The sequence below is a fragment of the Neofelis nebulosa genome, chromosome 1 (genome assembly GCF_028018385.1).
Source record: "Neofelis nebulosa isolate mNeoNeb1 chromosome 1, mNeoNeb1.pri, whole genome shotgun sequence".
NCBI classification, from domain to species: Eukaryota; Metazoa; Chordata; class Mammalia; order Carnivora; family Felidae; genus Neofelis; species Neofelis nebulosa.
Window position 1 is genome coordinate 76,913,414 of NC_080782.1, and position 18,478 is coordinate 76,931,891.

General features: G+C 36.4%; 1 protein-coding gene across 3 annotated transcripts in view; it reads left to right on the forward strand.

The window, feature by feature from the left end:
- Window positions 1-1,136: 1,136 nt before the first annotated feature.
- The window catches only part of SLCO4C1 (solute carrier organic anion transporter family member 4C1), an 88,842-nt gene continuing 71,500 nt past the window's right edge, over window positions 1,137-18,478 (forward strand). Inside the window, exons 1-2 of one of the 3 annotated variants that reach the window (XM_058726167.1) lie at window positions 1,137-1,428; window positions 5,512-5,775. In XM_058726167.1, the coding sequence (XP_058582150.1) occupies window positions 5,571-5,775 (205 nt within the window). In that variant the 5' untranslated portion in view covers window positions 1,137-1,428; window positions 5,512-5,570. Of the gene's footprint in view, window positions 1,429-1,453; window positions 2,031-5,511; window positions 5,776-18,478 lie in introns of those variants that run through there. The other 2 variants (XM_058726160.1, XM_058726164.1) reach the window with 2 other exon arrangements.

An 18,478-nucleotide genomic window follows, 5' to 3' on the forward strand; every position in this document is an offset into this window, starting at 1 on the left:
GGAATTTTTTAAAAGTTAATTAATTAATTTTTAAAGTAGGCTCAGTGCCCAACGTGCAGCCTGAACTTACCACCCTGAGATTAAGTGTAGCATACTCTACCGACTAAGCCAGCCAGGCACCCCCTGAAGTAATCTTTGAATGAAAGGGCCATTAGTGTGTTGCAAACAATATAATATAGCAAGTATAGTATCTAGTAACATCTGAGAACTCTGGTAACTTTGCTAAAGGTAGTCTAGACACATTGTTTTGAAGTTTTTTTTTTATCATCAATAGATTTGAGGAAGTGGGTTCCTTAATACTCTGTATTCTTATGAAACTTAATAGTTCTGTGTATGTAGCCCTGATATAAAGCAAAAAACAAATATGTGTGTGTGATTTATATTATGTTCCTTATTGCCATAAACATTTAATTTAGGGAAAGATAAACACGTTGAGATCTTGATATAGTTTTTAAAATGTCTTTGTTTAAAATATTTTTAGGATGCATTAGTGTATCTTTAGAAGGGGAGAGAGAATGGATCCTTTGAAAACCCAATCATGACATGATCATGTCACTCCTTGGTTCCAACCTTTCCTATTTTACTCACAGTGAAAGCCAAAGTCCTTATAATGGCCTCCAAAATTTGGCCCCATTCACTTATCCCCCACCTCATCTGCACCCCTTTACCTGCCCCCAACTCCTAGTGTTCTCCAACCATGTCACTCACCCCAGCCCCTCTATTCTACCAACATAAGGGACTCCCTCCCTTATCTCCTTCAGGTCTTTGCTCAAACTCACTGAGGCCTTCCCTAACCACCGTTTCTTGATGAATGAATACAAGAATGAACTTTAACTACTATTGCGTAATGGTGTTCGATTCTTCAAAGTGTGTGTGTTTTTAATTTATTCCCCAGGTAGAAATTATTACATGAATATCATCATTGTTGATCTTAGATGTGAAATATACAGCAGAAAGAATATCATATATAGGCTTTTAAAGTTTCCTAATTTCTGTTATCTTCAGTTTTGGGGAAGTCAAACCAAAAAGGTGGTTATGTTGTGACGTTTATGGCGGTCAGGTCTTAATGGGGAGGTGGCTGGTGGGGATTTCTGTTTCCAGGGCGGATGAGAGGTAAAAGTGTCACCAAGATGCTCAAAATCCTAAGTCTTGTACTTACGGCTGCTTGATTCTTGGAAGTCGAACCTAGTAAAGGAAGTAAAACGCAGGATATTTTCTGGAACGATCTCCTGACGCAACTGTTTACAGCTTTCCTGTCAGCACCCAGGGGGAGCTTTACGGCCACCAGACTCTCACAAGCTCTGGTTAGTTCCCTGTCCCCGGGCTCTAGGAAGCAGCCAGGCCGGCTGAAGGGCCTCGCCGGGTCACCTGGCGGCGTCCTGGCCGCCCGCACACGCCTCTCATCCCGGTTGGCCCGGGCAGCAACAGGTGAGGCGCGGCCTGCCGCGAATCACACAAGGGCCGGCCAGGCGCCCGCGCCCTTTGCTCTAGGCGACTGCGAGCTCGTGGAGGTAGGTCCCGGCGGCGGCGGCGGCTGCGCGGCGGCAGCGCCGAGACAGCTCCTGCACGGAGGCGGGAAGTCTTCCGCACGGGGGCGCTGCCACCTGCGCAGGGGAGGTTCCAAAGGGGAACCGGGTTTTTGTGCCGCTCCGACGCGCTGGAGTTGGGAGAACCCATCCTGACCATGAAGGGCAGCAAAGGCATCGAGAACCCGGCTTTCGTCGCCTCCAGCCCGGACACCCCGCACCGTTTGTTTGCATCGCCCTCTCACGTCGAAGTCTCTGACTTGGCCATCAAATCCCAGGGACCGAATTCGAAGCCACAGGAGCCCCCGGAGTCCCAGACGTCACCGGAGGCACACCAGCCTTCAGCGGCTCCCTCTGCTTCCCAGGAGCTGTCCAGGCCAGAGTCGCCGCCCGAGTTTGAGGAGGGACCCTGCGGGTGTGGGAACTTGCAACCGCAGTGCCTCCAGCCCTGCAACACACCCCAGGGCTTTCTGCTTTTCTATTGCCTCTTGGCCCTCACGCAAGGTAAAGTCCAGCGCCGGCTGGAGAGGGCATTGGCCCCGCGCGGGACGCTGAGGGACCCGGCAGGTGCGCGCGTTCCGCTTAGTCGACGCGCAGTGCCTGCCCCGGCCCGGGGGTCCTGAAGCGCCCCCACAGGCGTCAGCAGGGCCGGGCCTCCGCATTTTAGCTTTTCCTTTGTAGCAACTTTTGAAACTTCCCTAAGGGCTCTTTATCTTTCGTGTTTTACCTCAGTTGAGTCCATTCGATTCTTTCAGGGAGGGTGGAAATGACTGGAACCTTACTTTGGGAACGGTTTGCCCTTCGGGGAATCCATTCTATACCACAAAAGCATCTATTTTCCTAAAGCCCTTGTTAAAAGGAGGTTTTTGTTTTGTTTTACATTGTTTCTGCAAGGGAAGGGTTAACTTATTTTATTTTCAACGTTTTTTATTTATTTTTGGGACAGAGAGAGACAGAGCATGAACGGGGGAGGGGCAGAGAGAGAGGGAGACGCAGAATCGGAAACAGGCTGCAGGCTCCGAGCCATCAGCCCAGAGCCTGACGCGGGGCTCGAACTCAGGACCGGAGCCATCAGCCCAGAGCCTGACGCGGGGCTCGAACTCAGGACCGCGACATCGTGACCTGGCTGAAGTCGGACGCTTAACCGACTGCGCCACCCAGGCGCCCCAGGATTAACTTTTAGATGAGGGTAGGGTAGTTCTCAAAGGAGAAGCTTGCATGAATAGGTTAGACAGCAGCATTCATGTTTTGTTGAGGATACTGAGTTTGAGCCGTACGTAGGCACAGGTGAATGCTAGCAAACGCTCGAGGCGGTGTTGAAGGGCGAGGCTTTCGAAATGAAAGAGTTGTGCAGTATCTGTTTTGTTTAAGGATCTCTTTCAGTTTCTCTTGGGAGTTACCTGATAAAGTCCAGGTTTATACCCTTAGGAGTTTGCAGGGCAAGCCTGGTTTGGAGGAGTGAGTGGGAGAGTAGAGGAAGAATGGCTCCCAGGAAAGAAAGATTGCAGAAGGTAAAAGCAGCCGCAACATGGAATGCGGGGAACACGGTGGGGGGTGGGGGGGGTATAAGAAACGGGAAGTTACGCCAAGGTGACCCACACGTTGAAGAGAGGTGGCCTTAAGGTAGAGGAAGGAAATGCTGAAGGCTAGTTAGAATTTGGTGGTACTGTATGTAGGTATATTTGGGTCACCTGAGTCCTAGTTTCACAGTATTTGTAAAGAGGCCATCCGAGGGTGATTGGAAGAAATGCAATCCAAGAAATTTTTTTTTGGGGGGGGGGGTTGGGTTGGAAATTGCTCTTTTTTTAAGATTAACCGAAGAGTAAATCTAATCTTCCTATTCTTGTTCCCGCTCCCCTGTCTGAAAGGAGCTCCTTGCCCCTTGCTTTGCACATGTTAGGTGTTAAGTGAGTATACCTTGATTGCAAGTCAACTGCAGCTCTTCTGTCAAAGGTTGTTTTGCGCTACAAAGTTATTTTGGTTTCTGCTTTTCTCATTAGTTCACCTTCTCTCAGTGTCTTGATCTTTGTTGTCCAAAACCTCTGTTGACGCACTTCAGTGCCAAAGGAATGCAAAGTTCAAAGAAGTTGGACACAAGTAAAATTTCTTGCTTTATCTTAAAACATATGCTGAAATTTCTATATTCCAGAATACGTCATTTATTCCAGAATACATACATCTATTATAAAATATTGTTTAAAATCATTATCAGATATTATTGGCACTCTTAGAAAAATGTGTCAGTTTTGGCTTAGAGCTACATCTACCCAGAGGTCCCCAATATAAGAAGCATAATCCTAGATGAAGGTGATCCAATAAATTCTTTTTTCAGTTTAAATTTGAATTATTGCCATTGAGTTTGAATTATTACCATGTTTCTCAGACATGATCCTTGGGAGGACCATTTACATGGTATATTAAGAAGTGCTTGGGGGGAAAAAAAAAACCCAAAAAACCAAAACCATAAAAGTCCAAACTTGTCAGATTAGTTGACTTAACCCAGAATTTCTCAATCATAAACAGGACTTCTCATAGCACTTAATCACCTAATGTGCTTCCTATCTTCATGTATATACAATAGAGAGATACAGTATGCAATATTTCTGGGAATTTCTTTTTTTAAAGCAGTGTTCTTAGAACTTGTGTAGCATAGAATTCAGAGTGGGATTCATAGGCTTAAAGTGCTATGCCTCTACAAGAGTTTACAAATGTACTTTTTCAGAGAAGTTTTACCATAAAGGCAATGAGTTTTAATGAGTGACTTTTAATCAGTATTGTAAGTGCGCTGGGAAGTTGATTTTTTTTTGGAAGTGGGGGTGTTAGGGAGGAGTTGATTTTTGGTTAGGGAATTTTTCATATTCTCAGATTTCTTATAAGCATGTCATTCCTAGGTTCATTAGACACTTTACCTTGAAATTTTAAGAATTGTAAATTGGTTTTTGACTTACTAAGCTGGCATAAAAGTAAAATGAGTTTAATGGTGGGACTTTTAAAGCTTGTTATATCAACTGTATTGCAACACATTTCCAGTTACAGTCTTAAGCAAAATTTAAAGAAACTGTAGAAATCATGGCTTGTGTATACTCTCTTAATTAACAAATGAAAACAGTTCATGGTATCCTCTTAAGTAAAAGGGGTTATCTAGTTTCAAACTTTGTAATTTGATCACATGTTGTTTATTTTCAATTTATATTAATGTTTAAATTGTAAAGTTAATCTGTATCTGGACAAGACTTTTTTGTTAAGTCAGTCAAAATTGGATTTCCAGTTTTCCTTGTTTACCTTATATTTTTCCATCAGACTTGTAATAAGCAGAGTGAGTGTGCTTTTTTTGTTTGCTTACTTTGCATATGACTTAGAATGCCATTGTTGAAAACACTCTTGCTGTGTGTTTAGTTTTGCTCTAGGACCTTTTAAATGGTAACGTTAAGGTCTATAAAAGTGTTAGAAGAAAGAAGGTTTGAGAGCTCAATTTCACCTTTCTTAAGACTAAGGCAAGGAACTCGAGTTATATATAAATATGTCTAATAATTGAACAACCTTGGAAGCAATGGGGCATTACTTTAATGACCTCTGGAGTCACCTGTAATTTTTTTATACTTTCCTGAATGAAGTCCATGAGAGTATGGTACTCTTGGAATCTCTGTAGCAAACTGGCTTCATGAGAATTTACCAGTCTGACTTTTTATTTGTCATATAAAGAAAAATGAAGTCAGCTACATTTTGTATGTGGTAAGCATCAATTTTATTTGACACCTGAAAATTCACGAGTATACTATTTAAAAGCAAACTCATTTGTAAGGAAGTATGTTTGAGTTGCTAACTTTGAGACTTTTGAAATTGGTACATTAAAAAAAAATCAAAATGAATGAACAGCCACACTTTAAAGGCACAATCAAACTTTAGTATATTTTGTTGAAAATCATAATCTGTGTGGTAAAGTTAATAAAAATCATGCACATAAATCTTCTTTTCTTTCTTTTAGGTATTGTAGTAAATGGCCTCGTAAATATTAGCATTTCCACTATTGAGAAGCGCTATGAAATGAAGAGTTCCCTGACGGGCCTGATATCATCAAGCTATGATATCTCATTCTGTGTGTTGTCTTTATTTGTGTCATTCTTTGGTGAAAGAGGACACAAACCAAGGTGGCTTGCATTTGCATCCTTTATGATAGGACTGGGAGCACTTGTATTTTCACTGCCAAAATTTTTTAGTGGAAAATACCAATTGGGGTCCCTATTTGAAGGTAAGTTTCTGTTGTGTTATTTATGTATGTATGTATGTATGTATGTTTTAATTTAAGAAGTACTATAAAACAAAGCCTTTACTTCTATCTTGCAACTTACTTGTACAGGTAAGTATGATAAGGGATTAGTCTCCTCTACTGCTTACTGCTTTGTTTTGATGTGAATTGTGTGAAGTAGGAGATTGCAGAAATAGATTGCATCATTCATCCCTTCAGTAGTTATTAAAGTTGTTAATCATCTGATATGCATTCCCCATATTACACACAGTCCTCCTCAAAAAGCAGTGATCAATTTTCCTGTGCACTTGTAATCTCATTGGGGTTCTAAGATGTATAGTTTTCCTGTTTTTGGTTTCATTTCTGTGCTTATAGCTCTGCACCCTGGACATGTTGATTCCTGATTCTTGAGGTAAAGAGGTGAAATTTATAGGAGAACTGAAGCTTTTCCTAAGAACTGAAGCTAGCTGTATGTCTATGACTGTAGTTTAGAGACACAGAACTTCATGACTTATCTAATGTGTTGCTCCAGTTAGATGAAAGAGTACATTATTGAAAGGCTCAAAAGGAAATTTTATTGTATTTCTACCTCTTTTTTCCTCCAAAGAATCAGTTTTCTTTTAAATGTTTATTTATATTTATTTTTGAGAGAGAAAGAGCACATGTGTGGGAGGGGTAGAGAGAGAGGGAGGCAGAGAATCCAAAGGAGGCTCCAAGCTGTCAGTCCAGAGCCTGACAAGGCACTTGAACTTAACCATGAGATCATGACCTGAGTTGAAATTGGCTGGTTAACTGACTGAGCCACCTAGGTGCTCCCCAAAGATTCAGTTTTAGTGGAAAAACAATTATGATAGAGCCAGAGGGATGTGCTGAAGACCTTAACATTTTTTTGTCCTTACAGGGACTTTTAATAGTAAATATTGAGAAGAAGAGGGCTATAAAATTAGCTTTCAGGAGTTAGTAAGTGAAGAAAAGCCTTAGTTAGAGTAAGAAGAAAGGAGAATTGGGGACTGCTGCGATACAGGCATTATTTTTAAAAAGTTAAAGTTGTTACATTTGTGAAATGTTAATATTGAAAATTAATATTAAAGTGTTGACACTTCCTAAGACCAAATTCCTAATTATAGAATGACAGCAAGTAGGAAAATATTTTTAACAATTAAGTACATATTATTTAGCATGGTTTTAGGAGTGTACTAATTAGGTTAGCAGACTTCATTTGGAAATAAAAATAGAATATGCAAGCATATAAGACCAAAGACCATGTTTTTAAAGCATGGTAGAGTTTGGAATAAATGAGATAAGGAGAATATGTTATCAGTGGAAAGATCACTTATGTAGATTCTAGTACATTATCTAAGAATGGAAAAGATTGTGTAAGGCCAATTTCACATAATTTCACTGGGGGTAGTTTTAGGAACAGTGTATACACTAGGCTTTAATAAAAATAATTGAAATCTTAACAGTAAGGTAAAATCTTAATTGTAGTCACAAAAGAAACATGGTACTGACTTTATGATAGTAAAAATATTATTGTGTGTATAGAATTTACTTGCCAAACTTTGTACTGAATCAAATCCCTCATTCTTCCAGTTGATCAGATGCCCTACTTGTTCTTAAACTATATGAACTTTGATAAAATATCTGACTCTCTAAACTAAAACATAACACCTGTTCCAGTACAGAAACCTGATCTGTCCTCAGCAGCCTTCTTAGCTTCATCCCTTGCCATACACACTTTGAATTGCAAAGGGATACAAAACTCAGGTTAATCTGACCAATTTATATTTCTCAATGGGAAACGGCCACAAGTTAAGGTGTGTGTGTGGGTGGGCAGCAGAGATGAAGCCAAGAAGATTGCTATTGCCAGATCACAAACTTTTAGTTTGTTATAGTGTACTATGCAAGTTTTCACCAAGTTATTTCTGATATGTCTTATTGATGTTTTTTTATTATTGTAATTGAAGTAGATTAGATAGAGGAATTGGCTGTTGTGTGAAGTTTTTAGTGTAAACTAAGATTCATAATTTAAATAATAGCTTATCATTGGCAAATGAAAACAAAAACTCAGGCTGCTCTTATTTTCTGTCATTCATGCAATAAATATTTATTGATATGGACTGTACATAGTGCTGAGATAATAGTATTGAAACAGTTTCATGCCATCAGGGTTTTATGTAGTGGAAGAAATACAAAGCTGATAAATAAACAAGATAATTGAAGATTAAGGTGAGTGTATGAAGGAACAAATAATATGAAGGAATAGTGTATAAAAGGGCAAAGGAAAGCTGTTATAATAATAGCTGGATAACAAGGAACCGGCCTTGATAGATGCTTTCCAGACTGGAGAAGAACATGGTTAAGGGCCTTGGAGCAGGAAAGAGCTTGGTAGGTTTTAAGAAATGTCACTTTGGCCAGCATGATCAAAGCAATGGAAAACGTCGCATGTGATGAACTTGGAGAGGCAGTTAGACACCAACATGAAGCATTTCAATTTTCCTTCAAGTGCAGTGGGTAGTCATGAGAAAGTTTTTCATAGGGATGTGCATCGTCTTACATTTTGAAATGATCATTTTTGGCTTCTCTTGTTCTGAAGGATGGGGAGTAAATGGTAGAAAATCACCCGAGAGTTAGTTTTTTTTACCAACTAGTCCAGGTGAGAGACAAAGGTGGTTGGACTGGGTTGGTAGCAGTGGAGATCTAGAGGAGTGACTGGTTTTCCATAGATTTTCAAGGAAAAAGAGAAGATTTTTTTGGTAGATTAATTATGAAAGAGGAATGAATAATGACTCATAATATTAGGCTTGAACAACTGGGGCTATTGACTAGAATATAGAAGAACAGAATTAGGCGTGGAAATCAAGAAATCAGGTTTAGTCTTAAGTGTTTACTGCATATTATATATCCAGTGTTGACGTATATATGTTTGAGCATACATGTGTATATAAGTGTGTGAGTTACTCTTAGTCTCCATTCCTAGAAGTATAAATATTGAGTTTAAAGAGCTTCCTTATTCTAATTTCTGATAGATAATGCCACATTGACTTTTAGGAAGGGGTATATCAGTTACTCCCCCACAATCAGTATACAAAAATGCCTAGTGAATTTTTGCATTGTTTTTCCCTTGAAGGTTTTCTTTAATAGGGATTTCTTTGTTGTATATTTGTGTGTATGTGTAGGTGTTTGCAATAAAACAGATACAAAACTCAGGACTGAAATCGCATGACATATCTAAAGGAACCCAGGCATTTAGAAACAAAAGGAATGTTAGAAATCCTAAATTCCTTCTTTCACAGTGTAGAACCTTAGGACATGAGGTGAAGTGACTTCATGGTGATTTCGTAGATAGATCAATAACAACTAAAACTAATATTTTTCATGCGTTGTTTAATGTTTTTCAATTTTTTATTTCTCATACTGGGTTTATTAACTATATTGGATAATTTAAATATTTTGTTGAGTGTATTTTTAAGTGTTTACATATTACAGAATTATCTTTATGAATTTAAACCATTTCTTCCCCAGTTTCAAATAGCCCATTATAATGATCTTTACTTTCTTAAAAACATAATAACTTGTCTGTTCAAGTGAATTATACCAGTTTTGCAAATTTTGGATTCCATAACCAAAAATCGGAATTATTTGTCCAAGTCTAAGGAGAGTGTAGAAGAAAAGGAGATTTAAGTGGGAAAAGGATACAAAAGAGTTGAAAACTTTCTGTAAATAAATTAGAAATCAAGGAATGTACAATTTTCTTAGGTAATATAACATTGAGAGAATTAGCATATTCCTTTGTGTGCTTTTTTGTTGTTGCTGTTTTTTGAACTTGAGAGCAAGTTGGGGCTCCCTTTGAATGAGATCATCCCTATAAGAGGAGATTAAAGTAACATAATATAGTTTGTAAGTAGAAGAAGACAAAATGTGAAATATGATAAACATGTACAATTTCCACAGGTGTGAGGAAAACACAAAAGAAGGTGAGGGTTAGCAAACGGTAGAAGAGTGTGTTTGAAAACAGCTTGTAAAAAATAAATTTAAGTAGGTTTGGGAGAGTATTTTTTTAAGGGAAGCTTTTATAAAAACCTAAGCGATTATCTGACTTCAGAGATAATAACATTTTTGAAAGGGAAGTTTTGGTTGTTATTGGATACAAAAAAAGGGAAGAATTAAAATTAAGAGAAATGCTTCTCGGGCCTAATTTTTATATATGTTAACCTGAGAATAGTGTCATAAAATATTCTTAAGTACATAATATTTGACACTCACTTTTTATATATTTTAACTTGTTATGACGTATTTCAATATAACTTTCAAATATTTAAAAATGTAATAAATAAACATAACATTTTGTTTTCATCCAGATATTTTTTAATTCCTTATTGATGAGTGTTAATTCAGTGGTGTTAAGCAAAATAATCTCTTTGTCTCTTTGAGCCTTTGGGAAGGAGTCATTAGTAAATGCTTAGAGACTATAGAGAAGTAATTACTAAATCCAGTAAAGCTCTTTTTCTTTACTGACCCATAGTTGGATAATTTTTCCTAAGTTATATTATTTTCATGTTTGTCTTTTCCATTCCTTTCTCTCAGAAAAAGGTAGCTCTCAACACTTTCCATTTATTATAGCATTAAATTTCTAATGTTTTAGATTGGTATTTTAGGAAGAATTCTGTACAAAAGAACATTAGTTATGCAAGGTGACTTTAAAATGTTGAACTAGGGAAATGACTAGCGTGGGACTCAGTGTGATTTAATTTTAGTTACTGTTTGTCTTATCTTGTGTTCATAAGGATTTGTTTTAAACATGAAATACTTGACTAGATTGGAGAAGACATAGGGCCAAGAATCTTACAGTTTTACCATCACTAATTTAATACAGTATGCTTTAATTTTGCTTGGCCTCTGAGTGTTCTTCTTTCTTGATATTCCTTCTTCCTTATACAAATCAGTTTTATTTTTCTTATATTTCAATTTTGTTATAACAGAAATTAAAAAAGGAAAGATGATATCTTAGAAAATGTAATGATATAATAAAGCAGATGATTCAAAGATTTTAAAATTTAATACACATAATAGAAGAGCTAGAACTAACTTTTAGGATAGTCAGTGCTCCAGATGAAACCACCACAAATTTTCACATACAAGGCACTTCGGGCTTCCCCAAACTTCCTAGATTATATGAGTTACCTTGGATGCTTGCTACTGTTATTTAATGCCTCTTGAAGATCCTGATTTAGCAAGTGTGGGTAGTTCTCAGGAATTTATATATTTTAAAATTACTCATGTTATTTTATCAGTCCATTTGGGGAAATGTATGTCCATCTTGATGCTTAATTATTCTGTAAAGCTGTGTGGGCACAGAGGTTTCTTTTCGTTTCAGTATTATTGCTTTATAAATTACTTTGAAATAGAAGTTTCACATCCATCATGAAATACTAGATCCTTTAAGGTATCCAGTTTGGTTGAAATTCAAATGACCAAGTTTCTGAAATAGAGGAAACCAACGGAGAAAATTAAGTAGGAAAGCATGTGTCAGTGAGGTGTTAGCAACAAACTCAGTTCTGCCTGCTCACAGCTATAATTTGTAGATAGATAGATATTTTAAAATCCATGCCTTTGAGCAAAAGAATATAATGTCCCAGCATTTCCTAAAGTATGATCTGCAGAGCAGTTTCTGAAGATGTTAAGAATATATTAAAAATACTTCCCATGGTTCAATGAGTTGGGAAAATGAAACTTATGGAGTATCTCTGTTGCATCATTAAAGAGTTAATGCATTTTGTGAATCTCTAGTTAGGGCACGTGATGTATGCAGTTCTGAACTTATTGACCATTGTTATGCTTGCCCTGTTTACTCTGCTTCTGTTCATTTTATGTTTTCTCCTCCAGGTAAGTGTTTCGGTGAACAGGCTTTAGGAAAATCTGTTCTGTGCTGTCTTAACTCATTTTGAAAGCCATGGTTGAATTTATAAAATTCATTATTGCCAGCACTAGAACAGCATGTGATATACATTGTAGGTGTTCAAGAAGGGTTTGTTGAGTTGTCACATGCGTTAATGAATAAACGATCCTTTCAATGGAGGCATATTAGGAGTCTAATGACATGCCCTTCCACAGAAGGCAGTAAGAATAATGTCAGATATGGCTCACATTTGCCATAAACTTTGGCCTAAAAGTAATGGGTTATTTTCTCTTTCTTTGGCCACTGAAATGGGAAGAATTGTGTTATCAGAAGCAAAGCATAGATGATCTTTATGGGTAAGATTTGGGATCTGAAAAATTTGCAGTGTGAAAAAGGAAGCTAAAATGAGAAGCATATTCAGAAATAGTAACAAAATGCTTTGATATTCTACTTTTGGTTTTGCCTTAATTAGTTGCTGAACTGCTGATGTCCCTATGTAGCTACCATGCTTCCAAGGTGATTCTAAAATGTAGGGATTGCTTTTTGATAGACTGTGAGTAGTGATTACCCTTATTTGTTTTCATGTATAAAATAAAAGGAAATGCTCTGATAAGGTATTCAAGTTGACCATAGGCATAGTTGTAACTAACCAGTATAATGTATGGGAGGCAAAAGTTAAGCAATGCTTTTTGTAGCTTCCTCAGATTGGTAAAAATGTGGTTTGTGGCAACAAAGAAATGAGGAAATTCTATTTTCTAAGTCACTGTTATTAAAAATGCACAAATTAGCCGATGTGTGTTTTAAAGTATCTTTTCTCTTTTATTTTAATATTATTAACACATGAGTGAAAGTATGCAGTACAGCAAGAATATTAGGGTCAGACAAAACAGAGTTTAAATTTTTCTTTGAACACTATGTGGCCCTATACTATAAGCTTTATTATAAATCCTGGTGATGACAGTAACCCCTACCTCATAGGAGACTATAAACATGCAGTGATAGGCAGTGCCTGGTGCATGGTAAGTGCTCGTTAATTAGTAGCAATGAATAATAATGATGTTCATCTTAATTAAGTAACAGCTATATTAATATAAAAAACTACCTATCTTGGTTTGTTTAGTTATTGGCAATGGTAGATACAAAATCCTATGAACAAGTAAAAATCTTTCAATACGGTAGCTATTTTTTTTTGTTGTTGTTGTTGTTGGTGTCACTTGATATTGATGTATATCCAAAGTCTGGCTTAATACTTCCAAAATCATGTATTAGAGAGGGTTTTAATTAGACAAGTGTCCAGGATTATATTCTTAGGAGATAAGAAAATAGATTTATTTGGTGTAGCTCATCTTAATTGGATTCACTCAAAATAGTATACCAAAATATTAGCTTTTAAATAGTAGAAATACCCCTTTTAAATATCTTTAATTTTTATCTAATTTTATTTTTTTTATTTTTATTTTTTTAAAAAAAAAATTTTTTTTTTCAACGTTTTTTATTTATTTTTGGGACAGAGAGAGACAGAGCATGAACGGGGGAGGGGCAGAGAGAAAGGGAGACACAGAATCGGAAACAGGCTCCAGGCTCCGAGCCATCAGCCCAGATCCTGACGCGGGGCTCGAACTCACGGACCGCGAGATCGTGACCTGGCTGAAGTCGGACGCTTAACCGACTGCGCCACCCAGGCGCCCCAATTTTTATCTAATTTTAAATATCATGCATCTTTGGCAAGCCATTCAGAAGATCAAAACAAAAACAAAAACAAAAAGAAATGGAATAAAAGGAAAAAAATGGAATAAATGGAACAAAAAAGCAAGGAAATAAAAAAAAATTTCATACCAGAGCCTAGATTATCCACTGTTAATATTGTTTCGCCTTTTTAATATATATACATTTATACATGTATTCACATTCACACATAATACACACATTTACATTACACAGTCATTAACACACATTCATGCATAAACCACATCCACACACTTAATATTCGTACATCTTACATCACATTTACCCATATGCATTCAAATGTACATTTTAAGGAAACATTTAAATTTATAGATATCTACTTTTTCTTTAAGAATATATATTAGTTATTATATATTAAAAATAGTTGCAGAGTATTTATCTTTTTATATTCATTTCATAGATAACTTATTAGTCCTTTTTTTTTATTAGCATATTTTTCTGGTTAGAGAAGTTCTATTGGTCACTGCAGATAATTTGGATAATACTAAGAAATAGGGAAAAAAACCCAATTCTTTATTTTTTTTTTTCTCAAGGGAAACAACTTTGGGACTATGTTAGTTAATGTTTTAGTGTGCCTATTTCTTGAAGAGTTAATATAATACTGTGTATAGTTTGCAACCTTTGAGCATTCTTATTCTTGTATAACATTCCATTTTAAATTTTAACCATTCTCATAGAGTTGAATATTTATATTTGAAAATTTTTCATATGATAAACTACATCATGATAACTGTCTTTTTAATGGTTGTTTTTTTGTTTATTTATTTTGAAAGAGAGTGCATGTGTATATACGAGTAGGAGAGGGGCAGAGAGAGAAAGAATCTTAAGCAGGCTCAGCACTGCAGACCTTGCTGTGGGGCTTGATCTAATGAACCATGAGATCATGACCTGAGCCCAAACTAAGAGTCAGACACTTAACCTACTGAGCCACCCATGTGCCCCCATGATTACATATTTTTGTTTAAAGATTTTACTACAGTTTGATCATTTTACAGAATTTAGCATTTTGGAATTAGCTTTTTGCACTCAGAATAATTCTCTAAAAACTCATCTGGGTTGTGTTTGTCAATTGTTTTCCTTTTATTGCTGATTACTAAGTATTTCGGGGTATGAATGTACCATGCATGGTTTGTTTAACCATTCACCTACTAAAGATCATCTGAGTTCATCTGTTTTTTGGCTCTGACAAATAAAGTTGTGAACATTTGTACGTATTTTTGTGTGAACATAGTTCTCATTTCTCTGGGATAGATGCCCAGGAGTGAAACAGTTGGGTCATGTGGTAGTTCTACGTCATTTTATTTTATTTTATTTTTTTTGGGAACTATTAAACTGTTTTCCAGAGTGACTGTACCATTTTATAGCCCATCAGCAATGTATGAGTGATCTCATCCTTGCCATCATTTGGTGCTGTATTATTTTTTTATTTTAGCCATTCTGATAGGTTGCAATAAAATCTCACGGTGGCCTTAGCTTGCATTTTCCTAATGGCTAATGATATTGGGCATCTTTGCTTGTGCTCCTTTGCCATCTACTTATCTTTAGTGTAATGTCTGTTTATGTTTTTGCCTATTTTCTAACTGGATTGTTTATATTTTACTGTTAAATTTTAAAAGTTACTTATGTATCCTAAGTCGTAGGTCTTTGTCAGATAGGTGATTTGCAAATATTTTCATCCAATGTATAGTTTGTCTTTTCATACTTTTAACAGGGTTCTTCACAAGAACAAAATTTTTAATTTTGATGTTTAGTTTGTCAGTTTTTCTTTTTATGTTTCTGTTGTCAAGTTTAAGAATTCTTTGCCTAGTCCTAGATCCTAAAGAATTTCTACTTTTTTTATTTCAAAAAGTGTTATAGTTTTCCATTTTCCATTTAAGTCTGTGACACATTTTGAATTTTGACTCTTTATATTCCCATTAGTATTAGCAGTGTCTGTTTTTTTCCCCCCTTTAATACCCCAAACATGTAAGAAATGTATTTGTCACAGTAATCATTACTGGTTGGAAAGGGGAAAATACATAGATGTCATTAGTTCAGAGAAATCCTAAAATCCCACTGGGAAGATGTTATGCTTGTTCCTTGAGTAAACCTGCTTCTTGGGAGGGGTTCAGTGTTCTCTCTTGGTCCTTTTTCTCATCTTTGGCTATATTTGAAGGTGGCAAATGGAGAATATACTCCTTGGGTGGTTAGAATCTGTGTCATGGGGTTTCTTACCTATAAAAGTTGGGACTAAGGGTCATTTTAATACTCATTCAGTCATAATCTCCCTGAGAAGAGGCTGGTGGTTCATTTGGTAGGATGTAATGGTTTCAAACTAGTTTCTTATCTAATTGATTCAGGTATATGTGCCAATAACCACACTTAAAGTTTTGTTATAGAGCGTATCTTTCTTAAACTCATGCCTCTCTCTGGACTTAAGTAAGCCTGTCAGACTAATGGGAGAGTCATACCCTTAGGTACTTTTATGTAGGCTGTATTTTCCAATTAAAAGTATTTCCTTGTGCCACATTAATCCATTTAATGATATCAACAATGGGGCCAGAGCCTTGTTTTTATCCATGTCACAGTCTGTTTTAATTGATCTTTGTTGCTCACAAAGGCCTTCTGAATTTTACCTTTTATACGATTTGAATGCGAAGCAGTTGTCTCTTCCAACTCTAAAGTTCTAATCTTGCTGTTCCCTTTCAGTCCATCCAAAATACTTGGCAGATATCCACTGGCCACCCACAATATCATTACTGTCAGTTATGTGGGTTATTGGAAGAGGCAGAAAGGCAATGTCCCGTAAAGCTCTGTAGGATATTAAATTATGTTACTTAAAACGAGTTTCAGCACAAGCTCGCACCATTGTTCAGCATATCATTTGGCATAGGGACAGCAGATATTTGTTGAATAAGGAAAGGGACATCCTATAATGCAGAAGAGAGCCTGCCACATGAAAGGGAAGAAGGGAGGAAGGAACTGTTTCAGAAAGTTAATGAATAAACAAACTTACTGTATTTCTTTCTTGCAATAATTCTAAGGATCTTAAATAGAACTAAATTGTTCATGGGGTCCTTGGGCATAATGTGAAAAACATTTCTTTATTGAAAAATTATCTATAGCCATGCCATTTTCTTTTCAGAGATTGTATTTCCTATTATCTCCATTTTCTCATCAATCTGGTCATGTTTACAATTTCAGTTTTATAAAAGCAGTTAATAAGTTGCTATAATAAAAACTATTTTACCTTTTGTCTGAATTTTTAAAATTGACTCAGTGGTATTAAGAAGAGGACATATTGGTCTTTTGTTTTTGCTAAATATGGCATTTTTCAGGATACAATCTTTGTGACAGAATTCTGGTTACTTCAAACTGAAGTATATTCTCCAGTCCTAATGTTATTTACTTTCACTTAAATTTCACTTATTGTTATCCTTAATCTATGATTTCTATCCATTCTTCATATTAATTTGTTAAATTCTGATATTTCCTGTTCATTTTTTGGCATTTATGCTTAATTTTCTTTTGTCTTTTTTTATTGCTATATTTCGAGCATATAAATTTTGTATTTGTCAGGTTTTAATTTTTATAGTATTAATTACCACTGTTACTACATTAGACTGAATTTTGGGGAGAATGCAGGGATCATAATTCATCTTTCTCAGTAGCTAAAATATTAGCTACTCTGTCAATGTTTAATAAATTGAATTAACACCCAGGGTTTTTGCCATGAAATTTAATTGAATCTTATATTCTTATTGTAACCCTTGCTTTTTACAAATATAGAAAGACCTGTAGTTTATAAATTGTACTGGATATTCTTCATTTGCCCATCCAGATCCTAGAGAGATAGAAGCTAAGGGGATATGCTGACTTTCAGAGGCAAGGTTGGCTCCAATCCCCATTACAAGTTTCAGAGACTGAGTTGACATATATAAGTGGGAAAATTCTAAGTCTCATGGGAAGAAACCCAATCTGAGTCAATACTGTAGGGCTTCACAACCCTTTTACCAATTCCCAGACCTAATCTAGTTTACAGACACAGACATTATTGAGAGGGAGGCTAGATCTCTTTGAAGAGTTTTACAACAAAGCCAGAAGTATATGATGCTTTCTCTTTTCCTAAACCCATCCCAAAGCCTCTTATCCAGTGTTGAAGGGGAAGGGCAGTGTTCATACTCACTGGAGGTGATTAGGTAATGGCTCTGAACTGATCTGATCTCTGGAGTTCTAGAATAGTGCCATGGTCCACTGTTAAGAATGGGACTTAATAGAGGTCCAATGACAGACTTGGTCCAAAACTGCTCTCACAGTGAGATCCTCATCCTGTAATTGTCTCTAGTCTTAGGATGTAGAAAGGTAATAGATACACTGACTGGTAGAATCCCCACATTGATTATCTGACCTGTGGATTGAGTGATCTTATTGTAGGAAGAAATAATTAGAAACCCCTAAATGAGATAGTAAACCAGAAGTAATACTATTCCTTAAGGGAATTAAGAAGTTTAGTGATACCATCAAAGATCTGAAAGTTGTAGGTGTGGTGATTCCTACCACATTCTCACTTTTTTTATGAATTTGGTGTAAATGTAGGGTAAAGTCATGGAAAATGACTTTAGATCACTGTAAACATAATACTAATTATAACTTTATTTTGATTTTATTTTTTATTACTTTAAATCATAAAGTAAACATAATACTACTAGCCACGTTTCCAGATTTGATACCTTTTCTGGAGCAAATCAACATAGACCCTGACATATGTATTTCTTGATGTGGCAAATATTTTCTTTCACTTTTCCACTGCACAGATAATCAAGATAGCTTTTCTGTGGAGGAACAAGAATACACCACCACTCCCTTATATGATTACTACATATGTCGTCTTGCTCTTTGGTATAATGTGATCTGGAGCAGTGGTTGTGAATTGAGGCCAATTTTCTATTTCTAGAAACATTTTTGATCGTTATGACTGAATAGGTGGGTGCTACTGGCCTCACTGGGTAGAGGTCAGGGACACTGATAGACATCCCACAAAGCCTAGAGGAGAGCCCCTGCCACATTAAGGAATTATCTAGT